The 22,686-nt window shown below is 38.4% G+C and overlaps 1 protein-coding gene and 1 pseudogene across 1 annotated transcript in view; one reads left to right on the top strand and one right to left on the bottom strand.

The window, feature by feature from the left end:
* The window catches only part of CFTR (cystic fibrosis transmembrane conductance regulator), a 159,538-nt gene that overhangs the window by 108,035 nt on the left and 28,817 nt on the right, over positions 1 to 22,686 (top strand). The window contains exons 21-22 of the mRNA XM_003789825.2: positions 2,801 to 2,901; positions 16,003 to 16,254. Of these exons, the coding sequence (XP_003789873.1) occupies positions 2,801 to 2,901; positions 16,003 to 16,254 (353 nt within the window). The remainder of the gene's footprint in view (positions 1 to 2,800; positions 2,902 to 16,002; positions 16,255 to 22,686) is intronic.
* On the bottom strand, positions 18,171 to 18,266 carry LOC111725350 (annotated as a pseudogene).

The following is a 22,686-nucleotide window of genomic DNA, read 5'->3' as shown; positions in this document are numbered from 1 at the left end:
GTAATCAAAACACTTAGCAAGCAGTAAAGGAAAGAACCTACTGATCAGATCCAATGCCCCGCTGGAGCCGATGTCAGCCGCCCAGCTAACATCAACTCTGGTCTTCAGCAGTGGGAACTCCTACATGGCCCCTGTTCTTCTCTGAGCCCCTTGTTCTCTTCAGGAGTAGATAGACCCAATAATAATACTTACCACACAGGTTTGCAGTATTAAATGTGATAATTTGTGCAAAATACTTAATGTAGCGCTTGGTCTATAATACATACCAAATAAAAGTTGTTACTTGTTATATCACTGGTAAAATTTTATCTTATTTTCATCTTAACTTTTACAAAGCAACATATTAGGGCCTTGGATGAATCTTACCTATTTAAAGGAAACTAGCACTAAAAGCAGATATGTGCTGTGTGTGGTATGCCTTCCATTAGAAGAATTATAGAATAACAATTTCCATTAATATTGATGAATTATTTCTCCTAAGTTTTATGACAATTTTATCAAGGTATAAGAACTCTCAATTGAGACTTGATAACTTAAATTTATAATACTGTCAGTTAAATTCCTTTTAGAAAATTTTTATGGTGGAATGAGATAGAAAAAAAATCCTGGCTATACTACTGAATATCTATACATTTTAAGTAACAGCCCCCTCTATTCTGAAAAACCATTTACTCTAATTAAACACTTAGGCAATCACTCAGGTATTTGTCTTCTCAGGTCAACTAATCTTTTTTTTTTTTTCCTGACATAAAAGGCAATCTTCTCTCTTTCCAAACGGCAGACCCATTAGTTCTCTGACTAAAGCATGAAGCTCTAAAGCCACTTCCTTCCCAACAGCATATGATTAGCAGAGAAAGTCCTCCTTAGAAAGGCAGGAAGCACATCTAAGCGTCTTGCAGACGCTATTCAAACACGCCCTTCTCCCGGCCGTGACTTCTGTGCGGAGGAGCTCATCTGGACTCTTTTTCTCCATTGCCCATTCTAGTGTCTGTTACTCTAATTACTTACAGCATAGTAGTGGAAGAGACAAATGTAGGGCCTGCCCAATACAAACAAGCCTCGAAATACCTGTAACATTTTTTAAAAAGGCAAGTCCTTGCTAATATGAAGGTCGTTACAAAGTTTTGAGACAGTCTGTGTTATGGTCGATTGTTTCACTTCCAAGAACCCTGGTTGACAGCAGTGCCCTTTCTGATTCATGCCTGCAGGTGTCAGCTGGCTTGGCTTATTGGTGTTGCTGGGAGGGCTTCCTTTGTTTCCACTGTGCCACTCGGTCAGCATCAGCTATACAGCTGGGAAGAGCTCACTTTTCCCCGTTAAACAAGTCTCACAGTCTTGAGCATTTGCGGTGGGTTCTCAGGGATCTTACTCCTTCCCGTGTGATAATTTTTCAGTGATTTCAATAAATTAGAAGAGGCCAAACTTCACTGAAAGTTGAGGAGAGGAGTGGGCGACAAGTAAGGCCAGGGACTAAGGAAAACATCTCTGCTGTGGAACAAATGGTTGGTGAGAACAATCGAGTGACATCTGTGAACACTGAAATGGTACTAGAGACTGGACTGTCTGCAGTGTCCAAAATCCTGCCTGATTTTTGTCATGTCAGAAAAGTTTCATCCGGATGGGGGCCTCAGACTTCGACAGATGAGGAGAAGGGGATCCGTGTTGAATGGTGTGAGGACATGCTGCTCATGTCCAACCGGAGGCAAGTCGAGACGAGTTTCAGACATCGTTACTGGTCACGAAACCTGGATTTACCGGTGTGATCCAGAGAATGAGTGTCAGTCGACAGTATGCATTTTTCCTGATTAAAATCCACCAACAAAAGTGGCCCCAGAGTGTCAGAAAGAAAATGATGGCAATTTTCTTGTCTGAAAAGGTCATTTTGCAACGGTCCCTCTGGAGGAACAGAAGACAGTTACAGCTCAGTGGTACACAGCGTGTGCCCACCAGAAGTTCTGGGGAAGCTTCAAGAATGGCAGTCAAGGACAAGACTGTGGGGACCATCTTGTACTGTGATGATGCATCTGCCCCACAGTCAGCTGCACCAGTGAATTCTCGGAGTCCACAGAGGTTAAACTTATGACTCATCTGCTCTGGCCACATGCGATTATTTCCCTTTTCCCTATAGTCAAAAATCACATGCACAAGGCCAGGTGCAGTGGCTCACGACCGTAATCCTAGCACTCTGGGAGGCCGATGTGGGTGGATCACTTGAGCTCAGGCATTGGAGATCAGCCTGAACAAGAGCAACACCGTGTCCCTACCAAAAATAGAAAAATGGAGGCAAGAGGATCACTTGAATCCAAGAACCTCAGGTTGCAGTGAGCTATAATGCCACGGCGTGCTAGTCAGGGCACTACAGTGACACTACCTCAAAAAAAAAAAAAAATCAATGTGCAGAAGAAGTTTCTCTGTTCCTAAAGAATCTGCTCACACCTACAAAAGTGAGCTTACAGCATTTGAAGAAAATGAGTAGAAAGAGTGTTTTCAAAAATGGTTTATAAGAATGCAAAAGTGCATGGAATTTGTGGTGATTATTATGGAAAAATCATATTCAGAATGATTTTATGTTTCTTCATTTTTGTGTATCTTCATTATGCCTTACAGGCAGGCATTATTGCTGCTTGGTAGATGCTGTGGTGAACGGAGACAAAAGGAGGATGGTTACAATCAGCATACAATTGAAATGTAAATGTTTAAAAATGAAATGTTTTATGTGCCATAGGAGAGGGATAAATAAAGTAGTTCATAGAAGAGAGAAATAACACCAGGTTTATTTATATCCTTTTTGTACCTATAGGTGAAGGAGAAGGAACCGTTGGGATTATTCTGACTTTAGCCATGAATATCATGGGGACATTGCAGTGGGCTGTGAACTCCAGCATAGACGTGGATAGCTTGGTAAGTCATTATCGTTTTTTAAACTTTTATGAAAATAGTCAAACATACGTATTCAAAAAGTAGAGGAATAGCTAGATAAAAATTAAATAGCTCAAAAAAATTAAAAATTAAATAGCTCAAAAAAATTAAACCTTACTGATAAATTAAGGGCCACTGTGTATCTGTCTTCAAACTCTTCTCTCTTCTTTTTCTGCATGGATAGCCTCTGTGAGGATCTAAGGCTGCAGTGAGCATTGTTGCATCTGTTTTCTTGTTACGAGTTTTTGTAGGGCACATACATAGAAATGGTGTTACTGGGTCATAGAATTCACCTATGCTTAACTGTACTGCCTGGTGCCAAATTGTTCTCAAATCTGTTGTATCAATGTATACTCCCATCAAAAAGACTCTGAAAGTTCTTACAGCTACATATCTTCAGCAACACTTGGTATTGTCAGACTTTTAAATCTTGGCCATCTGAAGGATGGGAAGTGTTAACTAAAACATAGGGCAGCTTACTACATATTTATTGGCCATTTGGGTTTTCTCTTGTGTTAATTTCCCATTTATATACTCCTGCTCATTTTTCAATGAGGCTGTTTTTTTCTCCTTAATTGATTTGTAGGATTTTATGAATTCTAGATTGTCAGTTCTGTGCCCTTCGAACATAATCCCTTAATCAGTGCCTTGGCTTATTAGTGACATTTGGTGAAAAGCAGCTCCTAGGTTTAATAAAATTAAGTTTGTCAATCTTTTCCTTTATACTTTGTCTTTGGTATCTTTTTTTTTCTTTTTTTTGCAGTTTTGGCTGGGGCCAGGCTTGAACCCGCCACCCCCGGTATATGGGGCTGGCTCCCTACTCCTTGAGTCGCAGGCGCTGCCCACCCTTTGGTATTTTTTTAAGAAACCTTTCCCATCATAAGTTTTCAAATTTAGCAGCGTAATACTCTTTTCTTATTTTTTAAATCTCCACAGTCTTTTTTGTTCCTAAAGTATTTATCATTGCCTTACCTCTTTTGGATTAATCAACTTCACCACACATTTGTAAACTTTATTAGTGTGGACATAGATAAAAGTCCTGGTGATTATTTTGGGAAGGTTTTAGTTATGTTGTTTCTCTTGTCGTGGTTCCCTGGAACACAGAGCCTGTAGTAATGTTCGTGTGCTAACACTGTGTCAAGGGCACAAATCACATGACATCAAGAATGAGAGATAAAGAAAGTGATATAGATTTTCTCAGTTTTATTTAGAAAATCACAATGTGATTTATTTTCAATCACACTGTGTGGTTAGTCTGAATAGGTTCGTCATTGACTTCTTATGTTCTCTATTCTTATATTCACTGTTATGTGTTTGAAATCATTCATTCATTACTGCATTTGGTGGAGGGTCTAGAAACCCAGTGTAAGAATGACTGTACAGCACAATTTTGACACCCTTTATTATTATTAGACTGTTTGGTTAGGTTCCTTTCCCCATTCTCTGAGACATGCCACATATTCTCAAATCACACATGGTCACGTAGCTAGGGAATCTGTATAATCAATTCCCTTCATAAAAAAATTATTATACAAAATCTCTAGAGGAACAAAAACCTTTCCATGCCCTCATCTTGCCCACATGTCTTAATATTTTCTTTAAGCATTTTGATAATGCATTGAACTGTAACTTAACCTGACCATGATTTACAGTCGAGTTGTTTTCTTTTCCTTTAGTGTTATTTTAATTTGACTAATTCTGTTTAGGTTTTGCCATCTTTTCCTCACTTAGTTCTGTTTCAGTCTGGTTTGGAGTTGCGTTTCATAAATGTATGTGAAAATGTTTCTGTTGGCAGTTAATAGGAGGATATTAAATCAATATTATGTTTTCATATATTTATTTCTATAACTTGGACTTTACATTTAAGACCCTCATGGATTTTGCCTGTTTCTTTACCTAAAAATATCTCTTCACCTAGAATATGTACAATTCCTTTCCCTTTGCTGTATTAATTTTCTGGGTTTATGTAGTACTCTCTACACATGGATGCTGAATCCTTATTGGGGCATCTGCATTCTGCATATTCAGTCTTTCTGAAGGTTTCTGTGATTTATTTTCATATGTGTATCCCGGGCTTTGTGACCCGTGCTTTGACACTGTGTCTTTCATCTCACAGCACAAAAGGATCTTTGCAAGGGCCTATTATGTTATAATCCAGTCTATGAAAAGTATCAATATTTGTATTTGATCACATTATAGAAAGTCATATTCTTTTGTTTGAATTGTGAGTTTTCTTTTCCCAGCCCACAAGTGGCCTTTCCTGGGTGCATGTGGGCATTTATCTGGTTACTAATGCTTATCATTCTGCTGTCACTCATGCCGTTGCTGAAGTTACACAGTATTATTGGCCATTTGGGTTTATTTTCATATTGGCATATGTTGAGAGTAGGGGAGGAGATAGATACAGCTGGGCCCTCAAAGTTCGTGCTAAAAGGTCCTTGTGACCTCAGAAGTAAAGACTCAATGTGGTGTATCATTTCACTTTTCTGAGTTGTTAACTGAATTTAGAGGTAATGGTGTAAAGAGGATGTTTTATTTGACATACATTTTTAGTGCTACAATACAAGACTACTGAGACAAAAGATCTTTAGATTTGGAAAGAATATTTTGTTTATTTCATCTGACCTAGTTTAGAGAAAGACGAAGAGTCAAAGGTCAACAGAGTTTATAAACGAATATTCTGAGGTTATAAAAATGGCAGTGTGGCTATTCCTTTACCTCCTACCTGTTGTTTACACTCTTATGCCTAGATTTCTTTAGCTTTCAACTAATAAAGGTAACATTAATATGATAAAACTTAGCTTGAGGCTTGGCACCTATGGCTCAACTGGCTAAGGCACCAAATCCAGCCCGGGCCCTCCAAACAACAATGACAGCTGCAACCAAAAAATAGCCAGGCATTGTGGCGGGTGCCTGTGGTCCCAGCTACTTGGGAGGTGGAGGCAAGAGACTCGCTTGAGCCCAGGAGTTGGAGGTTGCTGTGAGCTGTGATGCCACGGCACTCTACCCAGGGAGACAAGTTGAGGCTCTGTAAAAAAAAAAAAAAAAAAAAAAACTTAGCTTGAAGTTACTTTGTATTTATGATGACACATCTGAAATATCAGCACTCGAATGGTCCAACAAGCCTTTTCTAACTTTCCTAATAAATTCCTTATTGTATTACCTAAATGACCTCTTCCTTCCTTCTTGTCTCTTAGGTGCTCTTTTAATTCCACCCCTTTCATTTTTCAGCCAGTGACTTAGCTATTTCTTCTTAAAAAATAAAAAAAAATTGATGCAACCAAAACAAATCCCTCATCTCTTTCCACCTGTTGCACCAGTCTACTGCCCCTCTCCTCTCAAGCTCCTCCAGCCTCTCCGTGTTCTTGCTGCCATGTTCAGGCCAGTTTACATGCAATCATGTCTGTCCTTATGGGACCTTTCTCGGTAGCACAAAAGTAACTTCCCTTGATCCCCAGCTACCACCCCATTTCTTTGACCTATTTACAGTAAAACTTTTAAAGAGAGTACCACTTCCCATCTCCTCCTCCTATTCTTTCCACAGCCGCCTTCATTTCATTTCTGTCACACTCACAACTCATGACCAACATCTGGCTAGGGAGCCAATTTGTCTCCTTTGACCATTCAGCAGTTTTATGTGATAGACAAATTCTTCTTCCATAATAATTCCCATCTTGTGTTCATGACACCAGACTCGTCTCATTTTTCTGATACTTCTGTGGCTCCTTCCTAGTCCTTTTTTTCTGGCCCCTCCTTTCCTATAGTCTCTCACATTCTCTTGAGCTGCTGTTATCTAATTCCATGCTTCAGAAACCATCTCACAAGGAATCATAACTTCATATCTTTAGGTTAGAAGTCCTACTCTCTAAATACATATCCAGCTACCATTTGACACCTCCATATGTTCGCAAAACACAGTAATAGATTGTCCTTCAGTACACCTGACATTTTGGGGAGTGAATTCCTGCTCATTGTCTCTTGAAAATACACCTGGGGTCTCAAGAGACCATTAAAACAGGACACACGTCTGGTTCTGCTTACTAATATGCCTGGCCTTATAGGGAAGTTTGGGGAAAAAAGTTATCTGAACGTTGTCATCTTATGAATAATACAGTTTAATAGATTGTGAATCACTCCAGAAACATAAAAAACAGCAAAATTATCAGAGCTTAATTTAATAATTCCCATCAGAAAACCCCATGTTAGAGGGTTTCCAGGTATTTCAATTGATAGCTCAATGTTTTAAACACTGGTGTGTCTAATTCACTTTTTGTTTTAGTGTAAATTGTGTCCCTCTATTTATTTCAATTTTATTTTTCATTCTATTCCCTAGATGGGGTGAAAATAGAAATGTTAATAGTGCCAATTCCTTTTAACTCTATACCATAGGTACCATATGAATTTATAGTTGTTGTTGCTAAGCTATTTATCATGTATTTTTACCTCCTTAATTAACAAAGCAGTATACTAGTTTATTTTCTTTGGAGTCACAAGATGTCTGCCACTTTTAGGACCATAAATCTTTCTTTTCTCCTATTCCTAGCTACTTAAGCATTATGTAACTTAAATGGACAAGGCACACTCAATATCTGCCTTCATGAACAAATGTAGATTAAGTATATAAATAAGAGCTAGAAATGGTGACAAGATAATGCTTCAAACTTAGCCGTATTAAGCCATCTGGGGACTGAGAAGTTGCTCACCTTCACACTTTTTTGTAGATTTAAAGAACACCCTTGACAATTCATGTCTTTTTAGGATTGTCTACCACATAGAAAGCACAACTGAAAGATCTGAGCATGTGAACACTCTCCTGCTTCTTTAATTCCCCAGGTGAAGCAGCAGATAAACCACCTCGTTTCCATTAAGTCTCTGCTTTATCTGACTGCGCTCCTGATAGCACACAAGGAAGGGAGGAAGCCACCAGGGTGAGCCGAGAAGGCAGCGCACTTGCAGGGCTCAAATCTAGGTTCCTGTTAACAAGGCTCCAGAAAGTTCTTGCAAGATTGATGTAATCTGAGAGAGTTTTCTGTCAATAGAAACTCCCTCTGTTTTTCCTTTGTCCTTTTATTGCCTGTGTTTATTTTGGTTCCAGTAAAGATCAAATAACTAATTGTATGGTGACCAACAAGAAACCTGATAGGAGGAGAAAAGAGGAACCTGGCTTTTCTTCATTGCTCTCCTTGCCTCATCTTCTTGAATTGGAGGTAGTTTCTGCTGTAAGAATCTGAAGGGAGGAGTCATCTTTCCTTTTTATTTATTTATTTTTGCCTCCTTTTAATGGTCTCTTGATCGTGTCTTTATTTTTCTGTTCTCACAAGTCGTTTGGTACATTTTACTCTCATGACCTCTGTCTCCAGACTTCTTTCCATCCATTCAGTCTCCTTTCATCCTGCAGAGTGGCCTTGGTGAGAAGAGCTCTGCCTTCCACATTGGCCTTGCCACCAAGAAGTCGTGTGGCCTTTGGCGAGTCATAGTCTCTTGAAGGCCTCATTTTTCTCAATTATAAAATGAAACAGTTTGGTTAGAAATTTTCTAAGGTTTCTGCCAGCTTTGACATTCTCTCTCTTCTGGGTTCTTTTCATATAAAAAAAATTTCCACTCTCAATTAACATGTATGTGGGCATGATTCCAGGTCCTCAAGGGAATCATGTATCTGCTACTGTCTCTGAATGCTAAAGTCCATTGATTAAATTATCCATTGCTGCAATTATCAGAACTGATCAAAGAACTCTGAACCAGTGTATTACTAGAACAAACAAAGAAAATGCCATTTGTGATGTTCTAGAGTCTTGAATTAGAAATAGTCTTAATGAGATCCTTAAGGGATTGGTGAAGTGTAAAAAAAGTTTGAAAAGTTTAGAAAATGTTTCTGGCTTTGCGTGTCACTTTAACTTCCCAGGTGCAGATTTTCTCATTTGTGCAATGAAGGTGTGGAGTAGAACACCAGTTCCTGACCTGGTAGCACATGAGAAAGCTTTATAAAAATACAGATTACTCAGGGCACACAAAGACCCATGAAGTCAGTTCTGTCAGTGGGGGAAAGTGACTAGGCATGGTGGCTGTTTTTAAAAGTGTTCCAGGGGAGTGGCGCCTGTGGCTCAAAGCACTAGGGCATGGTCCCAATATACCCGAGGTGGCAGGTTCAAACCCGGCCCTGGCCAAATAAATAAATAAATAAATGAATAAATAAAAGTGTTCCAGGGGATTCTCATGTGTATCAAGGCTTGTAAATCACTGAATTAGATATTCTCTAAGTTTCATTTTAGCTCTGATTTTCTTTGAGTCATGGCAAAAGGATCAGCAAATTTTTTCTGTAAAGGGTTGTTTAGGGTTAAGGGTACCATTACCCCAAACCCAGTTGACTTGGTTTGATTACTGGGCTGAGATAGAAAGTTCAACTGAGGCACAGTGGTAATTGAAAGCAAAAAAAAAAAAAAAAAAAGAATGAAAACAGAAAATAAAACTGGAGCAGCACAGGCAGCATAAATAGCAAAAGTAACCTCATAAGTTTCAGTATAACAAAGAGAAGTTTTATTTGAGAAGAACAAAGAGAAAGTTTAGAGATCTTCCAAAGAAAGCTGGAGGTGGGTACTCTCTTGATGGAGGAGAGCTAAGAGGGACAGAGATGCGAAGGCCGTACAGAGCTCGTAATACCCTCTTTCTGTCCATTTGAAGTTGGTTGCAACTCTTTCATTGGCCTCTCTGTAGCTCCAGGCATTATTACCCTTTTCTATTGGTCATTGATTATCATCTCTTTCTGTTGGTCATTGGTTACCTAGGTTACCTCAAATCCACATTCTTATGGGCTCACCAGACTTCCTTGTTCAACAGCCCAGGCTTTCCTCCCATCCTCCTTAAAGCCCTTTTGTATCTCAACGATGAGATAGAAACCATTTTCAGCCTTGTGGGTTGTATGGTCCCTGTGTAAACTCAGCTCAGCCTTTGTAAGACAAAGCAGCCTTATGTATGTAAACAAATGGGTGTGACTGGAGTTAGCTGTGGGCCATAGTTTTGTTGACCCCTGGTCCATGTGACCAAATGCACTTTAGAATTGATAACAACCAATACCACGTGTATAAATCACTACAAGACATATAAAGGATGATACTTAATGACAGAGTACTTTCGGAAAGCCACAATATTTCAAAATTAATATGTTTTGGCCTGGCACAGTGGTTCCTGCTTGTAATAAGCACTTTAGGAGGCTGAGACGGAGGATCACTGGCTAAGAATTCAAGAGCAACTTGAGCAACATAGTGAGACCCTGTCCCTAAAAATTAATTAGCTGGGTGTGATGGCCTTTGCCTATAGTCTCAGCCACTTAGGAGGCTGAGGCAGAAGGATTTTTTGAGCCCAGTAATTCAAGACTAGCCTAGGCAACAAAGCAAGACAACATCTTAAAAAAAAAAAAAAAACTGCTTAGAAAAAAATCTTATTAAAATAGTAAATAATAGGAGAAAATATTTTGATTTTTTTGTTTTAGACTCCCCTTCTTGAGATTCCCTTTGAAATATTTGTAGTGGAACTCACCAAGCTGTACTGTCCATGAGCTCCAGTGTGAGTAGTTGATTCAGTGACTGATGTCAGTCAGACCTTCTACATAGAAGGAAAAATCGGAGTCCTCCTTTGCCTGTTGGCACACTTATGACCGTGTTGACTAAAGCTCTTAATTACTGAAAATGGGCACCAACATATGTGAAACTAGGGTTTCCTTGGAAGATGCCTTTTGTTATGAGTTGCAGGTCACCATCTCTATTACCTCTGACAGGAAAAGCAACACCGATTCCCCATGTGATTTGCCATGGGTTAGAGTTTGGATACCATTTGTGTAGAGAGCAGGTTATAATAATTTACAAAAGGGTTAGAGTTAATAACATGCAATAAGTAACTCACTTATGCTGTTGATAATGTATAGCAACATACTTGACTGACTGTTGTATGTGTTCTAGGAGCATAAGTAATAGAAATAGAAACACAGACCAGAGTTTCAAGAATATATTGTGGCTAAGAAGTCTATCCTCTTGATAACCATTGTCTCTTAAGTTTATAGGAATGGACTAAAGATTATGCTAATGAATCTAATTTGGCATTGTGTCTCTGGTCTCTGTGAGTACTAAAAAGCATTTCGTTTGGGCCTACTAGGAATGATTTATGATTTGAAACACTTTAATCTTTGCTTTTATATACCTCATAGTTTGAAATTTTCTCCTGTAAAATGTGTGATGTTTTTCATATTGTGCCAGTTTTTCAGATGTTTTCTTTACTTTATTTCTGCAATGCTCCTATAACAACTAGTTGTGAAGACCCTTTAGAAGTGTTGCTGGCCAGATTTCAGGTGTATGAAAATGGCTTCTGGGGGTTTTATACCTTATAGTTTGGTTGTTAATGCATAACTTTGATGCATTGGCTTCTGAAGAACCAAAAAGTTGAAAGGAAATAGCATGTATTTTTTGTGAAGGAGAGAAGTCTGGCTTTCTGACTTATTCTAGAAAAGGTCTGTAAGCCCTCTTTTTTTTCTTTGTCAACAAAAAGTGAAAAAGAAAATCAGGAATCATTTTCTTCTTGACTTAAATTGCCACCTTTATAAAGTAAAGTTGAGATGAGGCCAGGTGTGGAGTTATCTTTTTGTTAAGACTGTCATACTCAGGTGGCACCTGTGGCTCAAAGGAGTAAGGCGCCAGCCCCATATGCCAAAGGTGGCAGGTTCAAACCCAGCCCCAGCCAAAAACTGCAAAAAAAAAAAAAAAAAAAAAAGATGGATACTCCCCGAAGACTTTATTCTTCTGCTGGTCAGGTTAGTGATTTTAGAGATTCTTATAAGAATAATGAGATGCAGTTGTAAGGATCGACTCTCGAGGTGCTCAGGAGAATCTCTGGAGAATTTAGGTGGAGAACATAATGAAATTAAATAATAAAGCCAAAATTTCAAGCAGATGATTTTTATGAAGAAAAAATCCCATCCCACTGTGTTTTGGCTAAACTATCATTTTACAAAAGTCTACACAAATTATGCCAAGTTTTCTTCCCCACAAATGAAGAAAGATAGGTTCGTTGTGTCAGTACCTGGGTCTCATTTTGGCGGCTTCTTTTACCTCTCAAAGTCTGAGAGAGGAGTTCTCCTGCCCACGCTGGTGGTGGCTCTGGGGAGACTTTGCTGCTGGGGGTGGGGGTGGGGGGCAGACTTGCTGCTGCAGATGCAGCTGCCCCTTCCTTCCTCCTCAGGACTCTTTCTGTTCAGGGAAGCAGCAGCCTGAGGTTAAGGAGTTTACCAATGCACAGTCACTCTGACAATTGCCAAATTTGAAGCTCCATCCCGCACAATCTAGGTGTCTGGACAATGGCATGGTAGCTTCTAGGTATCATGTGGCAATGTTTAGTAGGCACTCTAAATGAGCAGAAGGATTAAGGGAGGTTCAAAAGCTCAGTGAAAGCAAGTGAATTTGACTAAAAATAGTGTGGTAGGTTGTAACTTCTGTCTAATCCAAACAGCGACACATTTTGAGGCTGACAAGCCGAAGGGTAAAACTGCACCCTGGTCATTGGCTAAGGCACTCACACGCTGTCTCTTGCTACACAGACACAGCTTCCTGTACAGGAGGTAGAATAATGAATTCATTCATTATTAACAAAGATTTATTAAGAGATCGCGTGGTACTAAGCACTAGATGGGGAGGAATGCTTTGAACAGTGTATTGTTTAAATACAACAAGGAATGCTTTGAACAAAGTTACCATAATAGGCAGAATGGGTTTAATACAAAGTCCATGAGATATAGGCTTTGGGCCCTCTCACTTGCATAAATCCCTTTGTAGGCCCTTTGCTTAATTTGATATGCATAATTTTGATTATTTTTTCTTAAGAAGAATCCCCTAAATTATTTACACTTCAGGCTGCACAAAACCTGGCTCCGTCCCTGGTAATAGCTACGAATCTTTGTCTATGAAAACAAGTATGCCAGAAATATGACATTACTTTTTGCTTATAGTTGAATTTATTTTCTGTTTGAACACACACATTTGACTTAGTGAAAGAAACAATGTCAGCGAATTCAGGGATCTTGCTGGGTTCCGAGCAGAGTTAACAGAATGCCAAGGTAGTGGGGATGAGGGAACACCTGGCGCTGTGTTGTCCCTTGTCCGTGCTCACTGCCTCTGGGCCCTGATGGTCCTGTCTGATTTAATGGTAAGGGGCCAGGTAGATGGAATCTGTGTCCTTCTTCTCCTCACTGTGAGCTCTCCCTTGATGAGCTTCCTCTCAGCTTCAGCTTCTTCCATGTCCCTGAGGGGAATAAAATATTTAAATTATTTGCCTTCCTCTCAGCAATACTCTGGAAAAACAGGGGAAAATAAAGTTCTATAAAGTTGTCTATGCCCAGACATGCCAAGCAAACATGTCCTCTCTACTGCGTCCTTATCATGCCAGGCACTGGAAGCTTCTCTGCAGCCTGCCTCTTTCCTGAGCTTCACCTTGGAAGTGAGGCACAGCTTTCCTGTGTTCTATAATCTGCCAGGTCTACTTGAGGATAGAACCAGGATTTGGTTGCAAAGTAAAATTCCTTCCTAAAGGAACTGGCGCGTAAGCCCTTTGTGTTTTAGCCTCCATTTGTGTGTGGTCTTACTTGACTCAGATTATGGGGTGAAGAGAATGGCTGTTTCTTGTCTATCATAATTAAATTCATCTGTGGCTATTGTTTTTACATAAACACTAAACTTTGAGGCCTTCAGGCTTTGGGTTAGAAGCATAAAAGCCAATAGCCTTATGACTTGAAATTTTCAAACTATCAATGTCTGAGTTGAGTTTCAAAAGCCCATTTTTGAAACTTGAAAGACCAGAATTAATTTTCTCAGCTCTTATTATGATGCGGCTTCTTCTTCCAGAGACAATGAGTTAGAATGTCCAAGCTGGAAAGCCTACAGGTTACAAGGAATTGGTTAGTAATTCATAGTATTATCTGGCCACCTCATTGTAATGGCATTTCAGTGGTTACAAAGTTGGCCATGATGCAAGTGTCTGTACTAGCCACTTTTTCTTCCTGCCAGAAAATGTTCTGACTCGCTGAATTGAATGAATGTCCGCTCATATACTGTGGATGACTGCCCATTGTTAAGATGAAGTAACATGTTCTTGGTCAGGGATATTTGACCACACCATGGGTAACAATAATAGTGTGTCCTGGGGTCACTTTAAGCAGCTTGATTACATGAAAGACTGTGAGTTGGAAAGTTTCATTTTCTAAATTTGATAGATATATTCCATTTGTCACTTTTGACATTATAAGTTCTAAACGCACCTTCAGTGGTGAGCGCCACTAATGGAGAATATAATTTGAAGTACTCAAACACAAGTGCTCAGACAAAAAAAAATTATATACTGCGTTCATCCCAAAGTAGCGGTTTTGAAAGTCCTTACTTTCAAATAAGGCTATATACAGTTTTGAGTAATTTGGATCATAATATTTAAATGCTTTACTGATTCTTTGCAATATTAAAATGTGAAGGATTTTTGCTATGTAGTGTCTTTCCTGTCTTTTATTTTGCCTGACAAAAGATGAGTTTAGACTTCTGCACAGAATTGACATAGAAAATGTTGTGTTTCTATAAAGTTAAGTACATTTGTGTATTTCCTTCAGTGATCTTAAGAGAGGAATGCTATTTGTAGAGAGGATAAATACAATAAGATAATTGTAAATGCATTTGAGGTATGTCTTTGGCAGTTTCATCTCGATGGTAGTCACAATTCTAACTTGTCCTCCAGACTGTAGATAGATTAGCTGCTCTCTATGAAAATTAATGACAATGAAAATGCAAGCAATGCTTAAATCAACAATAACTGAATAAAGATTTAACTACCCTTGGAAGTCATTCATAATTTAGAATTTAAAATATTACAAGTGGGAACAATTGTGACCACATGCCTTTTGCTTCCTCTGGAGTTATTTTTGATGGGTGTGGGCTTGTGGGGTTGGATACCTTTCACTTCCATTAATAGTGGGTTTGACTTCAAAGGTTTCTCTTCTTGTATTGAAGATAATCTGAAGATATTTTTCAAGATGAGGGAAACTGAAGCACAGAATCACTAGAAAGAAGAAGCAAACTTGATCAGTGGCATGTAAGAGCAGGCAACACAATTAGAATTGCTAAGATGGAAGTTTTAATGTTCAATTCAGGATCAACATCTAAACTCCTCTGCTTTTCCACCAATCATTCCATGCTAAAAGAATTTTTCCCATTTCACTTTTTGGTTTCATTACTTTATTCACTTACTAGTTTTTCAAATACACACACACACACACACACATATATATATATGGTAACTTATATTCCTGGCTATTTTAAAAATCATATTCCAATAAATCATTGGGTTATTCAGAGAAATATGTTCTTGTTAAAGAATATAATTAAACACCTTTAAAAATATGATAGATCCCTTTCTGTGCACATTAAAGATATACTTTATTAAATGTTAGATAAATAGATTTAGATAGCAGATACATAATTAATTTCAAGCATAATCCCTATATGCAGTTACATTTTGTTTAGACATTGATATTTAAGTAATTTAGATAAAAAATGTAATTATGTAAATACAAATTATGTGAGTGACTTAAATTTGTTCAAAGATTATGGTGAAGTTATTGCAAATTGACTAAGCATCAAGAGTCCACTTACCACTTAGCTGACACATAGATTTTTAGTTCGTTATTAAGGTAGTTCTAAAGGAAAAAATTTTCAGTAGTGGTTTTGAGATGTGGTACATTTTATTGTAATATATTAGTTGACAACATTGTGCAGTGGACCTCAGAGGAGAAATAAATTTTTCCTTTGACATCATCTATTCCCTTGAGAATAGTTTGGCTATTTATGTGTGGCTTACATAACTGAGAATTAAGTGATCACAAAAACAAAACAGAGCCCATTTTCCCCCATTATTTAAGTCCTAGTTAATTCTCTTTGGTTAAGCTCTTAATTAGATCCAATTATTTCCTCTGAGTTCATTGTTATTTTTTTGAAAACGTGGAACCAGTTATGAAACCGTCCCCAGTTCTTAAACAAAAATAAAATATTGTTATTTGTATTTCAGATGCGATCTGTGAGCCGAGTCTTTAAGTTTATTGATATGCCGACAGAAGAAGGTAGATCTACCAAGTCCATCAAACCATCCAAGGATTGCCAGCTCTCAAAAGTTATGATTTTTGAGAATCTACATGTGAAGAAAGATGACATCTGGCCTTCAGGAGGCCAAATGACCGTCAAAGACCTCACAGCAAGATATATAGACAGTGGGAATGCCATATTGGAGAACATTTCCTTCTCAATAAGTCCCGGACAGAGGGTGAGACTTAAACATTGCTTGCTTTGTTAGACCTGTGTGCAGTAAGTTAATCTCAGTAGCCTAAAGCAGTGTGTTATTAGAACCCATTTGTAACACTTTTATTGTAGACTAGCACTGACATTGAACATACGTCTTTCAAGTTATAATATGGAGTCATTATTTTTCATAATAATTGAACTTGCAAAGTTCTTAATCTATATAATAAGTCCATTTTCAGTGTGATTGTATTTGCAGAATATCTAGTTAACTGCTAGGTTACTAACTAAAAAAACTGTTAAATAAACCAAAATTATAATTTGTTTTAGATTTTCCACCAAAAAATATCTCCCAGTAAGAAAAATATCTTAAATACCTTATTGCTGACTCAATCTGAGGTTGTCTTAAATTTTATCTAATTTACATTCTATCAAACAAGTAATTTTTTCTTAGCATTTTTTAGTTTGTTTTGTTTTTTGAAGTTTTCAGCAAGATAGATTGTTTAATTTTTTTTTTTTTTTGAGACAGAGTCTCACTTTGTCACCCTTAGTAGAGTGCTGTGGTGTCATAGCTCACAGCAACCTCAAACTTTTGGGCTCAAGCGATTCTCTTGACTCAGCCTCCCAATTAGTTGGGACTACAGGTGCCTGCCACAGATCCTGGATATTTTTAGAGATGGGGCTTTGCTCTTGCTCAGGCTGGTCTTGAACCTGTGAACTCAGGCAATTCACCTGCCTCGGCCTCCCTCAGTACTAGGATTATAGGTGTGAATTACTGTGCCTGGAAGATGTTCAAATTTTTTCCAAATAGTTTACTATATTTATTAAGCATGAGTAACTGGACAATATTTTGAAGTGTTTCTTATGGATCCCAGAACTGGGCTAACTGCACAGAAAAAAATTAATGTATACTGATTCTTGGAATTGATTATTGGAAAAGAAGATTGTCATTCTCTATAAACTTTATCCTCTATAAACATAGTTTTATATTGTCTTCCAATCTCTCATTCTGTATTGTTGGGCAAGAGTATTGTATATTTTTGATTGTTTTTTTTGAGACAGAGTCTTAAGCTGTCACCCTGGGTAGAGTGCTGTGGTGTCACAGCTCACAGCAACCTCAAACTCTAGGCTTAGGAGATTCTCTTGCCTCAGCCTCCCAAGTAGCTGGGACTACAGGTGCCTGCTACAATGCCCAGCTATTTTTTGGTGTAGTTGTCATTGTTGTTTGGCAGGCCCAGGGTGGATTCAAACCCACCATCTCCACTGTATGTGGCTGGTGCCTTAGCTGCTGAGCTATAGGTGCAGAGCCTTTGATTGATTTTTTTAAAAAAGCAATAGAACAAAGGGAGCCAGTTCTTATTATATAAAACTGAATTTAAAATCTTCATCTCTTTGTGTTTAATACAAAAAGAGATTTTAAAAAAACACATTGAGGGTGGTGCCTGTGGCTCAAAGGAGTAGGGTGCTGGCCCTATGTACCAGAGGTGGTGGGTTCAAACCTGGCCCCAGCCAAAAACTGCAAAAAAACAAAACAACAACAACAACAACAAAACAACATATTGAGATACAGTCTGTAAAAATGTTAGACCACCATTGTTAACACTAACATAGTATAGGAACAAACTATTTTCTCCATGAGCAGAATATTTGATATACATTTAATGCATTTAACAAAATTCTATAAAATAACATATACGGTGAACAAGAAGTCCCCATAAACCATGGCAAATGGCTTACCAGGGAACTTTAGAAAATTTGCCTCACCTTTTAGATGACAAATAATTCTTATTACCACTAAAATTAACCCCCTATTGTATTTCTTTTCGTCAGGAATGGGATTTGTTTCATCTTTTTCTTTTCCTGGGTGAAAACAATTTTAAATGGCATATATGGAAAGATTTTGCATTGTATTTATTTTTTATTTAAAAAAATTTTTTTCTCCATCAGACAGGTAATGTGCTGATGTCAAAGTTCAAGGGAGGCACATCTCGCATGCATGTGCACTCCGGTCATCACACTTGTGAACCGCAAAAGGATCGGATTTTACGTTTTAGATTACATTTGCCCCTAGTATTACGATAGGAGTGTTTATGCATAGGAAACCTCTGAAATTTTTGACATTTTTGCTTCATTATGGTCCTTGGAGTGATGTTAGTTATGCTTTGGAAATATATAAAATTAATGATTTGCCTTGGGTCCTCCCTTTCATTGGAAAAAGCCTCATTAAGTACTCTGCTTTAATTTACACATCAAAGAATACCATAGGCAGCTAACAAAGTCTTTTGTGGGGGGAGATTGCCAAGATAGACACCAAAAGTGCTATCATTGATATAACAATGGTTACAAATAGGTTGATATAAACCGGAGTGGTAAGCCTTGGCAAGTTGACTTTCTCTCCTCCAGACACCCTCCTACCCTTTTGCTTTACTGCTGCTCATTTACCCAAGCAAATTAAATTAAATTAAACTAAACCTGAAGTAGAGTGACAGAATTTTCAGGGTCCTCATTACTATAGAAAGTTTTCCTGATGTAAGATTAATACTCAGAGATGCAGCAAAATGAGAAAGAAATAATATGATCAGGCATTTCGTTTTCTCTGAACCTATAATGTACAAAATAGACCACGTGTGTCCAGTAACCACCACTGCAAGGCACTCTTTAGGCACTTTAGTGGCTAATAAAATTTAAGCTTAAATTTAAATAGAAAACTATGTAAGGCTGTGGAGCATACCATCTGTGAAAAGACGAAATTACAACAAATTTAAAGATCTCAATTGGCTTCATTTGAGATTCTAGAATTGGGCAACACTTCATTCCATAAAATAAAATAAGTGTTCCAGTTAGTAGAGCAGAAGAGGTTGGCTTTATAGACCAAAGAAGGGCTAAAGAAAAACAGAACGAAAAGTGCACTGGTCATTTCACAGGTACTTTCTATATGAGGTGGAACACAGATATTGAACAATAGAAAAATAACTGATCAGTTAACATGACATTACTTCAGGTTAAGGACTAAAACACAGGGAACTTTATTATTACGCCTTTTAATTTGAAGATTAAAACTGGCTGTTTTGGGAAGTCAGGCTGTTATCTCTCTCTAGCTTTCCAGAGGGTCAGATAACAATTCAGTGTCAGTTTGGTAAGCGTGGCTAATTCCATTTTGATTTTCAGTCCGGCTTGTTGAGGCCTAGTACAGGAGTTTAGTTCAGAACAATGGCTTCCTATGTTTTTTGTTTAACACATAGAAAGAGGGAATCTAATGTTTATTGAGAGCTTATCATGTCCTAAGCACTATTTAAAGACCTGTATTTAAGTCTTTCCTGTCTTGCAAGATGGCGGGTGAAAAAGTTGAGAAGCCGGTTTCTAAAGAGAAGAAAGCTGTTAATAAAGAGAAGAAACCTCAGGCCAAGCAGGGGAAGCCCCACTGCAGCCGAAATCCTGTTCTCTTCGGATATTCCCCATCTGCCCTGTATTCCAGAAAGGCGATGTATAGGAGGAAAGAGTGGCTAAACCCAAGTTTGAAAAGAAAAAGAAGGTGAAGGTCCTTGCCACTGTTACAAAACCAGTTGGTGGGAATAAGAATGGTGGTACTTGGGTGGTTAAACTTCACAAAATGCCTCACCTCCATATTATTCCACCAAAGATGAGCCTTGAAAGCTGTTGAACTATGGCAAAAAAGCCATTTAGTCAGCATGTGAGAAAACTGTGATCCAGCATCACACCCAGGACCTTCTGATCATCCTCTCTGGGCACCACAGAGGCAAGAGGAGGGTTTTCCTAAAGCAACAGGCAGTGGCTTGGTACTTGTGACTGGACCTCTGTCCCTCAATTGAGTTCCTCTCCGAAGGACACACCAGAACTTTGTCATCACCACCACCACAAAAATCGACACCAGTAATGTTAAATTCCCAAAGTGTCTTATTACTCCTTATTTCAAGAAGAAGCAGCTCTGGAAGCCCAGACACCAGAAAAGTGAGATCTTCACCACAGAGAAAGAGAAATATGAGATAATAGAACAGTGCAAAGTTGATCAAAAAGCTGTGGACTCGCAAATTTCACCGAAAATCAAGGCTATTTTTCAGCTCCAGGGTTACCTGCCAGGTGTGTTTGCCCTGACAAATGAAGTTTACCCTCATAAAATGGTGTTTTAAATTTCTTAAAAATAATGTAATTGAATGGCTGATAGATTTTTTAAAAAAACCTGTATTTACTACCACATTTGATCTTATAACCCCAAAGGTAGATATTGTTACCCTTCTTTTGCACAATGTAGGAAACTAAGGCTCAGGTAAGTGAATGAGGAAGCAAGAATCTTAAAACTAGATCTCTTTGACTTCAAAGTTCTTTTCACCAAAGTCTTCACAAAAAACTTCAAAGTTCTTGTTCACCAGATGCTATTGGTTCCCTTAAAAAGAAGATGGAAAGGCAGAAGGAGAGGGAGGACGGGAAGAGGGAGAGAGAGAGAGACACTGTTCCAGAGATGATAACCTAAAAGGGGAAAAGGAGGCTCCGGGGAGACAGGAGGCAGACTTACTGTGAAGATAACAAAGCTTAAGTTTCAAAGACCTGCACTTGTCTGAGTCAACCTCCAAAGTCCTTCTCGTACCTCATTTTTTATTTATGATTTTATAATCTATATTCTTGAAAAACTCTCCCTCCAAATTTATAAGCTTCAGTCCCTCAAAACCTTGATATGCCCTTGAATGAATGATACAGGTAAAATGCTGTGGGAATTAGGAGGAAGCAGTATCAGTTGGTTTTAAACAGCAAGTGGCATTTACAATGAAATTTTGAGACTTGAACTGTGTATTTGAACAAGTAAAACTTGGTGAGATAAGATACTTCCGAGTATGATGTGAAGCATGGGATATGTACGGAAAAACAGTGACTGGTTCAGTCAGGTTGGGGGATACTCAAAGGAAGTAATGGAATACAGCAGTGGTTCTCAACCCTCCTAATGCCGCAACCCTTTAATATAGTTCCTCACGTTGTAGTGACCCCCAACCATAAAATTATTTTCATTACTACTTCATAACTGTAATTTTGCTACTGTTATGAATTGTAATGTAAATATCTGATATGCAGAATGGATTTGGATGACCCCTGTGAAAGTCTCATTCAACCCCCAAAGGGGTCTTGACCCACAGTTTGAGAACCAGTGGAATACAGGATTGGAGAATGATGGTAGAGATTGTGGATCTTGAAAGCCAAAGCAATAAAGTTGAAGACTCAGATAATCAGATAATCCTAATGTATTTTATACTAATGGATTATGGTATTTGGATATAATAAATATGTTTTTGGTCTTCATTCTGGTTTCTGGCTCCTAAAAGCCCTTAAGTTTTTCTAAATGATAAGAACTATAGGAACATCTTTTGTTATACTATTTGGCTTTTGTCTCCAGTTGCTGAAATAGCTCTAGAGCAAAGTGAAGGGGGTCCTTTGTTATTCATAACAAACCCCTTTCAACCGTATGCTATTTTATGAGGGGGCATGTTGGTTGGGAGTTGGGTTGGAACTTTGACCTGCAGGGAGGGGTGAAGGGCCTGAGACTGTGTTCAGTCAACAGTGGCCAGTGGTTTAATCAATCATGACTGTGTAATGAAACCTTTCTATAAATCCTAACTGAAAGGTTTAGCAGCTTCTGACTTGGTGAGCATGCTGAGGTGCTGGGAAGGTGGTATGTCAGAGTAATCCTAGAAACTTGGTGTCCCTTTTCACATACTTTTCTCTACATATCTCTCCCATCTGGCTGTTCCTATACCCATTTATAATAAACTGGTAACCTAGTAAGTGAATTGTTTTCTTGAGCTCTTTGTACCATTCTAGCAAATTATCACACAGATTGGGAAGAAATAAAACTAATTGAAGTCTACTTTCAAATAATACAAATTCATTTCATAAATAGAGCAAGTATCTTAAAATAACAAAATATTGGCTCGGCGCCTATAGCTCAACCGGCTAAGGCGCCAGCCACGTACACCTAAGGTGGCGGGTTCGAATCCCCAGCCCGGACCCGCCAAACAACAATGATGGCTGCAACCAAAAAATAGCCGGGCGTTGTGGCGGGCGCCTGTGGTCCCAGCTACTTGGGAGGCGGAGGCAGGAGACTCGCTTGAGCCCAGGAGTTGGAGGTTGCTGTGAGCTGTAATGCCACGGCACTCTGCCCAGGGGGACAGCTTGAGGCTCTGTCTCAAAAAAAAAAAAAAAAAAAAAAAAAAAAAAAATAACAAAATATTTCTGTTCCTTTCTCCTATCCCTTGTATTATTGCTACCACTTAAATACATCTAGACTTAAGTGTATGCATATATCATATGTGATTGAATACATTATTAGAATTGATATTTCAAACAAACCATTATCTTGAGATGAGATCAATTAAGAATAAGTAAATTTTTCTGATTTTCCCTCACATATTCATTCTCTAATATTCTTCCTGTCTTTATGTTGATTAAAATT

This window comes from Otolemur garnettii, unplaced genomic scaffold, assembly GCF_000181295.1.
Source record: "Otolemur garnettii isolate 467f Iridium unplaced genomic scaffold, OtoGar3 scaffold00037, whole genome shotgun sequence".
Classification (NCBI taxonomy): domain Eukaryota; kingdom Metazoa; phylum Chordata; class Mammalia; order Primates; family Galagidae; genus Otolemur; species Otolemur garnettii.
Note: the sequence above shows the minus strand (reverse complement) of the source record. Positions and strands in the feature narration are given on the sequence as shown.